General features: G+C 49.2%; 1 protein-coding gene across 1 annotated transcript; it reads left to right on the plus strand.

The window, feature by feature from the left end:
• The first annotated feature begins 360 nt into the window (after positions 1-360).
• Positions 361-12,182, plus strand: Mthfd2 (methylenetetrahydrofolate dehydrogenase (NADP+ dependent) 2, methenyltetrahydrofolate cyclohydrolase). Its single transcript, XM_051203063.1, has 8 exons — positions 361-535; positions 4,389-4,573; positions 5,861-5,983; positions 6,631-6,783; positions 7,678-7,785; positions 9,171-9,263; positions 9,542-9,667; positions 11,104-12,182. Exons 1-8 carry the CDS (start codon positions 435-437, stop codon positions 11,265-11,267), a joined length of 1,053 nt encoding a protein of 350 aa, XP_051059020.1. The 5' UTR covers positions 361-434; the 3' UTR covers positions 11,268-12,182.
• The last annotated feature ends 410 nt before the right edge of the window (positions 12,183-12,592 follow it).

The raw sequence follows: 12,592 nt of genomic DNA on the forward strand, positions 1-12,592 counted from the left end.
TCACACTTTTGTTTGATGAATGGAAGGAAGGAATGAAAGAAAGAAAGAAACAATGAATGAATGAACGAATGAATGAATGAAAGAATGAATGAATGAACGAACGAATTAAAGAATGAATGAATGAACGAACAAATGAAAGAATGAATGAACGAACGAACGAATGAATGAAAGAATGAACGAAAGAACGAACCCCAGATTCGGTTGGCCTGGCTTGGAGGGGAACCTCTGCAGCTTCGCTTAGGGGCTTGACTCCTTCAGCCAACCAGGACGCGGTCCCGGGCCGGCTTACGTAGAACGGAGAGCTCCCATTGGCTCCGCCTCCGGCTCGGGGGCCAATGGGCGCGTGGCGAGGCGGGGCTTCCGCGGGCCGGGGGTAGAGCTAGCTTCGCGGCCCGCGCGCGCGCTTCTCTCCGGCGCGGGCACCGGCGCGGGCCATGGCCTCGTCCTCTCTGTTATCCGCGCTGGCTGCGCGGCTGCTGCGTCCCGCGCGCGGCTGCCACACGCGCCTGCAGCCCTTCCACCTGGCGGCAGCGCGGTGAGTGTGCCGGGGAGCGGGTCCGCGGGACGGCGGGGCGCGGCGTGGGCAAGGGGTCCCCGGTCCCCGAGCATCCTTGCCGTCCGGCAGCCAACGGAGGGGCGTGGCGGGGCGACGTGGCGCCGGGGCTCACGTGCGGACGCGGATGCGGATGCGGACGCTTGCCTCGCGGGCATCGTCCCGCCGCCGCAGGGGAGGCTGCGGAGAGGTCCGCCTCTTCCCGGCCCTAGCGGCAGCCCGGGTTGCTGCAGTCTGATGAAATCCGCGAGCCGGCTTGCTCAGGGGTACCGGCTTCCCTCCTCCCGAGTGCGGTGGGTGTGGTCCGCAAGATGCCGCTGCCCCGCGGAGGTCCCGTGCTCCCCGCAGCCCCCCAGTCCACTCCGAAGCCTGCCAGTTCCAGCCTGGAGGTGACACACGCCCCCAAAAGTTGCTGTGGGCTCCCGGGCGTGAGAGGAGCATTGTTTCAGGGCGAGCTTCAGTGATGGAGCTTCCGCTCCGCACGTGCACCGCCGAGCTGGCCACACCGTTCTGAGATTGTTGGATACCACGTAAACTGTGCTTGAGAGTTGCCAGAGCCTGGCGCGAGGCGAGATTGCTTCTGAGGCAGGGGGATTACTGCGAGTCCCAAGCTAGCTTGGACAGGGTGTGTGTGAGTTGGAGACCAGCCCGGGCTGCAGTGTGAGACACTTCCCTCCCCAATCTCAGAATAGCAATTAAAAAAAAAAAGTCACAATGGTAAATTTCCTATGCGTATTTACCGTAGTTTTTAAAACTTCAAACACCCAAGGTAAGGTGATTGAAAAATAATAATAATAATCCGATGATCCGATGGGGAAGGCAGGGAATGTTCTGTTTGCATTTCCTTCGGGAGATAATTGACTTGCTGGATCTTTGTGGACCTCAAGCCCCCATGTCTGAGCCTAAGTAGAGAGACTCCAATGGGGGTTGTGATTTCTTCCCCCACATCTGGCACAATCCTGTGTCTTTAAAAGCTGGTTCTGTGTCCTGTCTCCACCGCCCCCCCCCCATGCTCCACCCGGCACCAACACATCATAGAGTTTGAGACTGCACATTTAGAGCCGATAAAAACTTTGTGCCTTCCACAATGGGACTTTTGTTCCTGTTGAAGGGAAGCAGGTGAGGTTTCCACCAGTTGGAAGACATTTCATTTCCCGGCCTTGCGTGTTGGAACACAGGATGCTGAGGTTTTTTTTTTTTTTGGGGGGGGGGGACAGGGTTTCTCTGTGTAGCTCTGTAGACCAGGCTGGCCTCGCACTCAGAGAACCGCCTGCCTCTGCCTCCCGAGTGCTGACATTAAAGGTGCGCGTGCGCCACCAACACCCGGCTCCATGCTGACATTATTCAGGTTTTCTGAGATCTGATCCTGACCTGCCTCCTTGAGTCCATCCTTCGTTTCTCTTCTTTTCTTTCCTCTTCCTGAGTTCTGGTGGCTGGAGGCTGTGGACCGGAGACCTGGCTAACTGAAAAGACCCTGTAATTCATTACCCGAAGAACTAGACCAGTTTGCTGGCGATCAGGCTGTGCTCTTGCCAGCGATTCTGAGAAGTGAAGTGTAGGCTTCATATCTCTGAAAGCCATCTCTCAACTGCCCCGCACATTAGATAACTGCAGGGTCCTCTTTGTTGTTGTCCCAGGGTTTCAGGGACATAAACTGCATGGTTGAAGGGAGAGAACCGTAGCCTAGGAGACGGTGGGTGGAGGAGTAAACGAGCTTGGTAAACAGGGTTTTTATAACAGGCACGATAACCAAGCGTAATTTATGTAAAGATGTTGACAAAAAAACCACGTAGTGTTCAATCAGTGTCTGTTCCGTTTTCTTCCTCCCCTCTCATTACCGGCCCATTAATTAAGTTGCAGAACTTTTCCCAAAATCATTGGGAGTTATAAGCTTCCCTGATATTGTCTGGAAAAATCACCAACTGTTGGTTTAACAGGAAAAATAGGTATTACTGACTTGGATATTTGTTTTGACCTTGATTAGATGACTTCCTTCTAGTCTGTCATTTTAGTAGGAAAATTTCTAAACATGTCTTGTGGAAGCATTTAATATATAAATTAAGTGTACAGACTTAGAATTTCTTCTTCATTTTATTTCTTTTTAGTTTTGGGTTGGAGCTCAGTCTATTTCCCTTTAAGCAGTGACCTAATTTGGCCCCTGGCAAAGAGATGGAGCGAACTCATCAAATGACTCATGTTTTTCCGTGCTGCAGGGAGCAGCAAAGGGTTAAATGTTGTTGGATTATAAATAGTCTTCATTACAGAGTGGTCTGGCTTTGTTTGCCTTGGCCTTTTTTTTTTTTTTTTTTTTTTTTTTTTTTTTAAGTAAATTGGCATGACATCCAGAACCTCCCTCTGCAGCAGAGATTAGGACCTGAAACACTGGCCTCTGTCTCCAGAACCCTGCATCCTTAACTTCAGCCCATCATTTTTGGTTCAAGTGGGCTTCTACTGTTTCTTTTTCGATTACTGCTTTCCAAAGAAACTCTTTGTGAAGTGCTAGATAAATCATTCTCACAGAGCACAATGTACACATACATATAAGTAAGACAGGGTTTCTCTGTGTAGACCAGGCTGCCTTCCAACTCAGATCCACCTGCCTCTGGGGTTAAAGTGCTGGGGTTAAAGGTGTGCGCCGCTGCCGCCGCCGGGCCATTGCTGGGCTGCTCCTTTCTTTCTATCCCTGTCGGAGTCGGGATGGTGCCACCCGAAGCTCAAGTAAAGCAGTCACGATGATGATGCCTCATTGGCGTGTCCAAAGGCCCCGGGCAATTCTAGATCCTTCCAAGCTGGTGGATGATACTAACCATCCTGCCCTCATATGAGAACGGTCCCGGAAAGGGAGTGGGCAGTGGCAGGAATTCTGAGGCTTGACTTGCCAGTGTGGTGTTTATTGTCTACTAACCACATGATATAGTTTGTATGTAAACAATTCTATATAACAACTTTTCATATAGAATTGTGTTGTGTTAGGTTTATAAGCACTCTATAGGCAATTTAAGGGCTGGAGGGTGTGTGTGTGTGTGTGTGTGTGTGTGCAGAGATTATGCAAATCCTGCACTATTTTCAATAAGGAACTTGACCATCTATCTGTAGGTGAAGAAGGCGCCTTGGAACTATTGTTTAAAGCGGGACAGTTGTGTTATACAGTACTGTATAACACGGTTCAGTGGGGCTGCAGAATGGCTCAGTGGTTAAGAGTACTTGTTCTTACCCCTGCAGAGGACCCAGGTTCTATTCCCAATACCCACACGGCAGGCGGCTCACAACTGTCTGTCGTGCTCAAGTTCCCGAGGGTCAGACCCTGTCTTCTGACCTCAGTCAGGCCCTGCACAGACATGATACATATGCATGCACGCAGGCAAGACACCCATACACACAAAATAAGAAGGAAAAGAAAATAAGTCCAGGTCCTGAGAAACATGACCAGATAGTAATACCACCAGCATAACACAAATTTCAAAAGGAACGTCGATATTTAAGGAAGCGTGCTAGCCTCAGCAGTGGGGTGGGGGACAAGGAAATGCCCATTCTGGTAGTGAGGCGGTGGCACAAGAGACCCTGGTCTGAAGTCTTACCTGGGCCAGTGTCAGCTGCCAGCAGCTTAAGCTTGGGAGCCTCCCCAGCCCTGATTTAATCACCCTGGCCATCCTGAACTGGTAGCAGACGGTTGTACACCTGCTCTTCGGATCTCACATTCAAACCTAAGCCTTTTGGTGTTGAATGACACTTTTTCTAATAGGAGCATTTCTTTCTTTCTTTTCTTTCTTATTTTTTTTTTTCTTTGCAAAGACCCAAAGCCATATTTTTGTAACTTTGTCGTCACCTTCTGCAGAAATGAAGCTGTGGTCATTTCTGGAAGGAAGCTGGCTCAGCAGATCAAGCAAGAAGTACGGCAGGAGGTGGAAGAGTGGGTGGCCTCAGGCAACAAGCGGCCACACCTCAGTGTCATTCTGGTTGGTGACAACCCTGCCAGTCACTCCTACGTCCTCAACAAAACCAGGGCGGCAGCAGAAGTGGGTGAGTGTTACTGTCGGGGCCCGGCTGCTGCCTGGAAGTCTGTCTGGGGTTACTGTCGGGGCCCGGCTGCTGCCTGGAAGTCTGTCTGGAGTTAGTGTCGGGGCCCGGCTGCTGCCTGGAAGTCTGTCTGGGGATAAGGCTACTCCCCGAGTGGTGGCTCATACCACAGTCCCAGCACTTGGGGAGGATGAGTCAGTCAGGAGGACCAGGAGTTCATGGCCAGCTTGGCCGCATAGCAAGTTTGAGGTCATCCTGGACTACATGAGACCCTGTCTCCAAAATCTAAAATAGAAAACAGAACACTAGAGGGCTTTCAGGGAAGGGTGACCGGCCTTAGCCCTAACTGTCTGCCAATGACCTTGAACATTCTTTACAGCCGCTTCCCCTGAGCAGTAGGGTCTCTGTCTTGGGTCAGTGAAATGGCAGTGGCTTCAGCCCAGCCACATCAAAAGGGAAGGCTCCAGGTGCTCAGACCACCGATTGTCACACAAGCAGATGAGCATCTGAGCCGGCTAGCTGCCTGTCATTGTAATCAACAATGCCTGAAGGACAAAGACACAAATTTCCCATCCCCCAAAACCTGAGCTACCCACGCTTATACAGCCAATGAAAAACCACTTCCTCAGACGGCTGTCGTTTCCTTCAGACCTACAACTAACGTTCAGCCATACCACAGAGGCCTTTCATGCTACTGCTCAACCTTTCCTGCAATGCTTAAGCACCCAAGACAGAGATGCCCTTTTAAATTCATAACAGTTGTTACACTGGTTTGTTTGATTATTTAGCGTGTGTATGTTTGCTCTTCTCGCTACATTTTGAGTCTGTCTTGCACAGAACCTGGAGACAGTCTGACCAACAGGCTGTGAGAATCCTCCGGTCTCATTGCCTAAGCACTGGGCTTACAGATGTGTGCAGCTGTGCCCAGCTTTTACTTGGGGCCACACTTGGGTCCTCAGCGAGCATGCTGGGCCATTTCTCCCAATCTCCAGCTGGCATTTTATCTGGTTCTCAGGCTCCTCCCTCCTTGTCTCAAAATGAGGTTGTTGAATAAGCACAGAACAGTGCACTGAGCCCTGAGCTGGTGTTTGAGAGTGTCCGTGTGAAGCCGGAGGAGTCCTTGTGGGCAGGTCATGCCTTAGCTCCCATGCAGGTCACACGTTACCCATGTCATTAAGGACTTTTGTGTTCTTTTTCCCCCCAGAGAAGAACTTAGTCTTTATTCATCCCCTATGGTTGGGAGCTGTACACTTTCCGATGTTGTTTAAGCCTTGACCTTTCTTACAATAGGAATCAACAGCGAGACAATTGTGAAACCAGCCTCAGTTTCAGAAGAAGAGCTGTTGAGTTCAATCAGGAAATTGAACAACGACGAAAACGTAGACGGTCTCCTTGTCCAGCTGCCACTCCCAGGTGAGTTCTAGTCTTCGAAAGAGAAAAGGGACCTGGGCTTGAGATAGCTTGGTGGTTAAGAGCACTGGTGCTCTCCCAAAGGACCTGGGTTCAATCCCCCATAACTCCAGTTTCAGGTCAGCTTTATGGTCTCGTCTGGCCTCCATGGTACCCAGCATAGACTTGGTGTGTGTGTGTGTGTGTGTGTGTGTGTGTGTGTGTGTGTGTGTGTGTTCAGGAAAAACACCCATACACATAAAAATAAAACAATTTTCAAAAATAAAAAATAGGTTATTGAATTCTGAGCAGTCCGGGCACTGCTGCTGTTTGGAGTGCTTAAAAAAGTATTTACTATTTCGCTATGTACTTCAGGCTGGCCTCCGACTTCTGGCAGTCTTCCTCCACAGTGTTCGAGTGCTGCGGGGAGCTGATATGAGTCATCCCTCCTAGCCTGCTAGAGATCTTGATATGAAGGACCAGTGGGAGGAAGTGGGGGGAGCGGGGAGTACATTGGCTGTGGTGCTTTGACTCACGGCTTCGCTCAATGCCATCCTGGCCACCATGGCGTCACGCCAGAGGAGAGTGGATCCGTGGATTGATGCACTGGAGCAGGTCGGCCTTTCCCTCGTAGCGTGGACCGGAGGCTCCACGCTTGCTTTCTTTTCCAGAGCACATCGACGAGAGGAAGGTCTGCAACGCCGTTTCTCCTGACAAGGATGTCGATGGCTTTCACGTCATTAACGTGGGGCGAATGTGCTTGGACCAGTATTCCATGCTACCAGCGACCCCTTGGGGCGTGTGGGAGATACTGAAGCGAACCGGTGGGTGTGTGTCCAGGTTGCATTTCTGCCTTAGTATTGGGAAAGTAGGCTCGGTTGGGCAGCCCTGATCTGAAAACCTGAAACCCTTTCAGCACTGTTAGTTTTGGATTGTTAATAGCGTAAGAGCTGTGCAGATAATCCCACATCTGAGTAACTCCAATACTGAAACATTCCCAGCCCTGCATGCTTCAGGGTAAGGAACACTCAACCTGTACTTAGGACTGGCAGGAACCCCCAGAGCAGCAAAGTGTGGGATCCCACCCCAGCCCAGGTTCCCACCCTGCAGGGCTCACCTGTGTGTGTGAGTGTCTCTGTGTGTGTGTGAGTGAGTGTGTGTGTGTGTCTGTGAAAGTGAGTGTGTGTGAGAGTGTGTGTGTCTGTGTGAGTGTGTGTGTGTCTGTGTGAGTGTATGAGTGTGAATGTGTGTGTGAGTGTCTCTGTGTGAGTGTGTGTGTCTCTGTGTGTGAGTCTGTGTGTGTGAATATGTGTGTGTGAGTCTGTGTGTATGATGGCTCTCCGTTCTACAAGCCTTGGAGGGTGGAGGGGGTGTAAGGTTTACCAACGATAACAGCAAGAATCTATAAGATGTTTTACAGTTTACAACATGCCTTCTACTGCACAGCCACAGCCCTGACTGGCCCATAGTGATTGGATTCATGACCTAAAGCAGCTCTGTATGTGTGCACGAGCAACTTGTTATGGAACTAGCTCCAAACAAACTCAAGTTCTGGGTAAAGCACGGTTGTAGGCAGTGAGACATTTTTAGACCTGGCTTTGATTGTATTCATTCAGAGTTGCTATCCGTGCCATGTCATTTGATGTGTACACACATGCATGCACATGTTGTGTGGTGTGTGTGTGTGTGTGTTTATATATTATTATTTATTTTTGCAGGCATCCCAACCTTAGGAAAGAACGTGGTTGTAGCCGGCAGGTCAAAAAACGTTGGAATGCCAATTGCGATGTTGCTGCACACGGATGGTGCCCACGAACGGCCGGGAGGTGAGAAAGTTACCGTTCCTGTTGTGAGAGAGCCCTGAAACCCTAGCCTGTGACCACCATGGTGTGGAAGGCTGCACTCACTCAGTACCACCACTGGGGACCCTAGAGCTAGCCTTGGGCAGATTGGAGTTTTGAGTGAAGCACGTTGTAGGCAGTTAGGGGTTATCAGCTCCCGTTGGGTCAGCACTAGAAGCTTTCTTACTCAGAACTGGCGCCTGCTGTGTGTCCCTGGGAGGGAAAGCCACTGTAGGCCCCTGCAGAAGAGGGAATCGGCTGATTGCTGCCTGTCCTGCCGTGCCCTGTTGGTTCATCTAAGAAACAGCAAAGAAGTCAAGGACTGCATGAAATTACTGTAATTATGACCAAAGCAAAATTATATTTCTTGAGTAAACTGTATTATCTTGAGTAATTCTGGTGGTGTTTTGCTCCAGCTCCTTGGGGGCTGGAGATATGACTCAGCCCTTAAGAGCTCTGGTTGCCCTTCCAGAGGACCTGGGTTCAATTCCCAGCACCCACATGGCAGCTCGCAACTGTCTGTAACTCCAGTTCCAGGGGATTTGACACCCATGGCAAAACACCAGTGCATATAAATAAAAAAATCCAAAAAATGTAAAACTCTTTAAAGTCTATGAATACATGGAATAAACATGATTATTTATGACCCCAAAGGGTAGAGTTGAGAGCAGTGCCAGATGCTACATCAAGTATTAGTGTGTGTGTGAGTGTGTGTGAGTGTCTCTGTGTGTGTGTGAGTGAGTGTGTGTGTGTCTGTGAAAGTGAGTGTGTGTGAGAGTGTGTGTGTCTGTGTGAGTGTGTGTGTGTCTGTGTGAGTGTGTGAGTGTGAATGTGTGTGTGAGTGTGTGTGAGTGTCTCTGTGTGAGTGTGTGTGTCTCTGTGTGAGTCTGTGTGTGTGAATATGTGTGTGTGAGTCTGTGTGTATGAGTGTCTGTGTGTGAGAGAGTGTGAGTGTGTGTCTCTCTGTGTGTGAGTCTGTGAGTGTGTGTGTGAGTCTGTGAGTGTGTGTGTGAGTGTGTGTGTCTCTGTGTGTGAGTGTCTCTGTGTGAGTCTGTGTGTGTGAGTCTGTGTGTATGAGTGTCTGTGTGTGTGAGTGTGTGTCTCTCTGTGTGTGAGTCTGTGTGTGAGTGTGTGTGTGTGAGTGTGTATGTGTCTGTGTGTTCGTTCTGCCTTGTGTTCTGGGGGATGGACTCAAGCTGTCAGGAATGCATGTTTACCCATTGACCCCTCTCTCTGTCCTAAGCATAAATGACAATTAGCCATGTAGAAATTGTGCCAAGTCTGAGTTCTGCAGCGCTGTTAATAGCTGAAAGCCACCTTCACCCCGGCCCGGATCTGGGACTCAGGGCCTCTGTTTTTTGCATCCTCAGGCGATGCCACGGTTACAATATCTCACCGATACACTCCCAAAGAGCAGCTAAAGCAGCACACAATCCTTGCAGACATTGTGATATCTGCCGCCGGTAAGCGTTCCGAAGTCTGACTGTTCCTCTGCCCGACTGCTAGCCTGCCCAGCTCTCCTCAGCAGTGATGTTTAAATGGTTCCTTAGTTAACGGTGTTCATAGCAAGTTCTTCCAGTCACCTGCCTGTAATGCCCTCTTGTGGCCTCTGTGAGCTTTGCAGGCACATGGTGCACATTGAAGCAAAACATTGCTACCCGCAAACATCAATACATCTAAAATAAATGAAATATTTTAAATGAAGTATGTTGCCTTACTGATTGCTGCTCTCTGTTGCCAGGCATCCCAAATCTGATCACAGCTGACATGATCAAGGAAGGGGCAGCGGTCATCGATGTGGGCATAAACAGAGTTCAAGACCCTGTCACTGCAAAGCCCAAGTTGGTTGGAGATGTAGATTTTGAAGGTATTTAGTCTATTTTTTTTTGAAAACATAAATCTGTAAATATTACCTTTCGTGGACATTTAGGACATATCTTTTCACATAGTTTTGTTTTGTTTGTTTGAGAGTTTGAGACTAGGTCTCAGCAGATCGCCATGGCTGGCTAGGAACCCACTATGTAAGACCAGGCCGGCTTTGAACTCACAGAGACCCAATGCCTCTGCCTCCCACGTGCTGGGATTGAAGGTGTGTGCTATGGGTCTGTTGTACATATATGGTGTTGTGTGTCCGTGTTGTATATCTATGGTGCTGTGTGTCCGTGTTGTGTATCTATGGTGCTGTGTGTCCGTGTTGTGTATCTATGGTGCTGTGTGTCCGTGTTGTGTATCTATGGTGCTGTGTGTCCGTGTTGTGTATCTATGGTGCTGTGTGTCCGTGTTGTGTATCTACGGTGCTGTGTGTCCGTGTTGTGTATCTACGGTGCTGTGTGTCCGTGTTGTGTATCTACGGTGCTGTGTGTCCGTGTTGTGTATCTACGGTGCTGTGTGTCCGTGTTGTGTATCTACGGTGCTGTGTGTCCGTGTTGTGTATCTGACGGTGCTGTGTGTCCGTGTTGTGTATCTACGGTGCTGTGTGTCCGTGTTGTGTATCTACGGTGCTGTGTGTCCGTGTTGTGTATCTACGGTGCTGTGTGTCCGTGTTGTGTATCTACGGTGCTGTGTGTCCGTGTTGTGTATCTACGGTGCTGTGTGTCCGTGTTGTGTATCTACGGTGCTGTGTGTCCGTGTTGTGTATCTACGGTGCTGTGTGTCCGTGTTGTGTATGTGTGTTGGTGTGTGGTATGTATGTTTGTGTGGCACCGTATGTATGCCTTTGGGTGTCTTCAGTTGTTCATGACCTGGAACTTGCTAATGTGTCCAGGCTGGTTAACTAGTAAGCCCCAGCAATCTAGTTATCTGCCCCCAGCACTGGGGTCACAGTACAGCTCAGTACACACCACCACATCTGTTTTTACGTGGGTTCTGAGGCTTGAACTCAGGTCTTCATCGGTACTTTACAACTGAGCTGTTGCCCTGCCCTGTAGATGCTATTTTTCTTAAGAAAAGGAAAAGAAATCACACGTTTATTTTGTATGTCTGAGTGTTTTGCTTGTACCTGCATGTATGTACACCGTGTGTGTGCCTGTTGTCAAATCCTCTGGAACTGGAGTTTTGGATGGTTATGAGTCACCATGGTTATGAGTTTCCAACCCACTTCCTCTGCAAGAGCAGCCAGTGCTTATAACCCCTGAACCATCTCGCCAACCCCATAGATGCTGTCTTACGCAGTTTGAAGCTAACGGAGTCTCTTGCATTTCTCACTGTTCTTTCTTTGAATACTTTTTCTCCACAACGTGATAAAGTACACATGGTGTTTGCCACACGCACTTGAAGCAGCCTCCCTGTCTTGTTTCTGCGCAGGGGTCAAGAAGAAAGCCGGTTACATCACTCCCGTCCCTGGGGGTGTTGGTCCCATGACAGTGGCCATGCTAATGAAGAATACCATTATTGCTGCAAAGAAGGTGCTGAGGCCTGAAGAACTGGAGGCGTTCAAGTCCCAGCAGCGTGGAGCGGCCACCAACTAGCAGTGCTCCGTGCCAGTCCGACAGGCGAAGTGGACCAAGAGGAATGCAGTGTTTTTAATTTATTCTGGTGGAATGATGTAGAATGATGTTTGTATTTATTGAAAGCTTAAACGGGTGGGTGTGTGTGTGCGCGCTCGTGGCTCTGCAGAACCTCACCAGGGTGCCCATCAGCGTCCTGCCGTTGACCTGGTGACGCACAGGAGGCATCCTCACACCGAGATCGGATGCTGAACTTCATCGAAAAACCTGCCTTTGTAGGCTCCCGTTTCCCAAGTGCTATTCCAATACAAGTTAATGACTCATCCGAGGTGCCGAGCCTTCCGAGTTCAACTTTCAGACCAAAGGAGAACGTCCTGGAGAAAACTTGGGAAAGGAAGACGCCGCAGGCACCGGCAGAAAGACCACACCCCCTTACTTTCTGTGCTTGCCACGTCAGAACCAGGAGAGCTCAGCTGGCTGGGTTGGCAGAGGGAAGCCTGGCACCGCCAGCTGTCCCCTGTGGCTGAGTCACCGGGGAAGGTTAGGACTCTCCACTTGCTGCTACCCTCCGTGAGCTTGTCCCGTTTCAGTTTTCTAGGATCATTTTGTAAGCGATGTATGCCATTGTCACGTTGGGCTTTTGCCGCACATTTCAACTTTACATTCCCAACCGTTAGAGAGTATACGTCTGCCTTCTTTGCCATAAGCTTTGAAGCCTATCTTTTGAAAAACGAAACCTGGGCGTGATAATCATGAGGGCAGATTGGGTGAAACTTAGCTTCCCACCAAAGAACCGACGGCGGATGTCTGTGTGTCTTTCCTTTAACCTGTTGGCTTTCCTGAAAGGTACTGAGGAGCTTGAGTTAATATAAGATTTAATCAGATTTTCTTATTGAAGGGTTTTTGTTGCTGTTGTTGGCTTTTTGGTTTTTTTTTTTTTTTTTTTTGTTTTGTTTTGTTTTTTGTTTTTTTTTTAAATAAAACACATCTGTCTGGTTGTGGAGTTTCTGAAATGCTGTCTTCTGCCTCAGACCTTACCCTTGTTACTGTTTCCTATCTGATGTTTTGGACTAACTTTCTAGATTACAACCACTGTAGGCTGGAAAAACCAGCCTAACCCTTTTGTGTCCCAACACTCAGTTCCAAGCCAAGAGTTTACTAATCTTTAATATATATGTGAGCGACTGGGAATCTTCTAAGCTGTTCCTACCACTCACTACAAAGGACTTGCTTGCAGAGTTTTCAACACATGTACCCATGTGTGCAATAAATATATTCGTTCCTACTGTGCAATTATTTGGCAAACTAGAAGGTGCAAGGTGAACTTCCAACCCTGTGTGTTCTCA

This window comes from Phodopus roborovskii, unplaced genomic scaffold, assembly GCF_943737965.1.
Source record: "Phodopus roborovskii unplaced genomic scaffold, PHOROB, whole genome shotgun sequence".
In the NCBI taxonomy this organism is placed as follows: domain Eukaryota; kingdom Metazoa; phylum Chordata; class Mammalia; order Rodentia; family Cricetidae; genus Phodopus; species Phodopus roborovskii.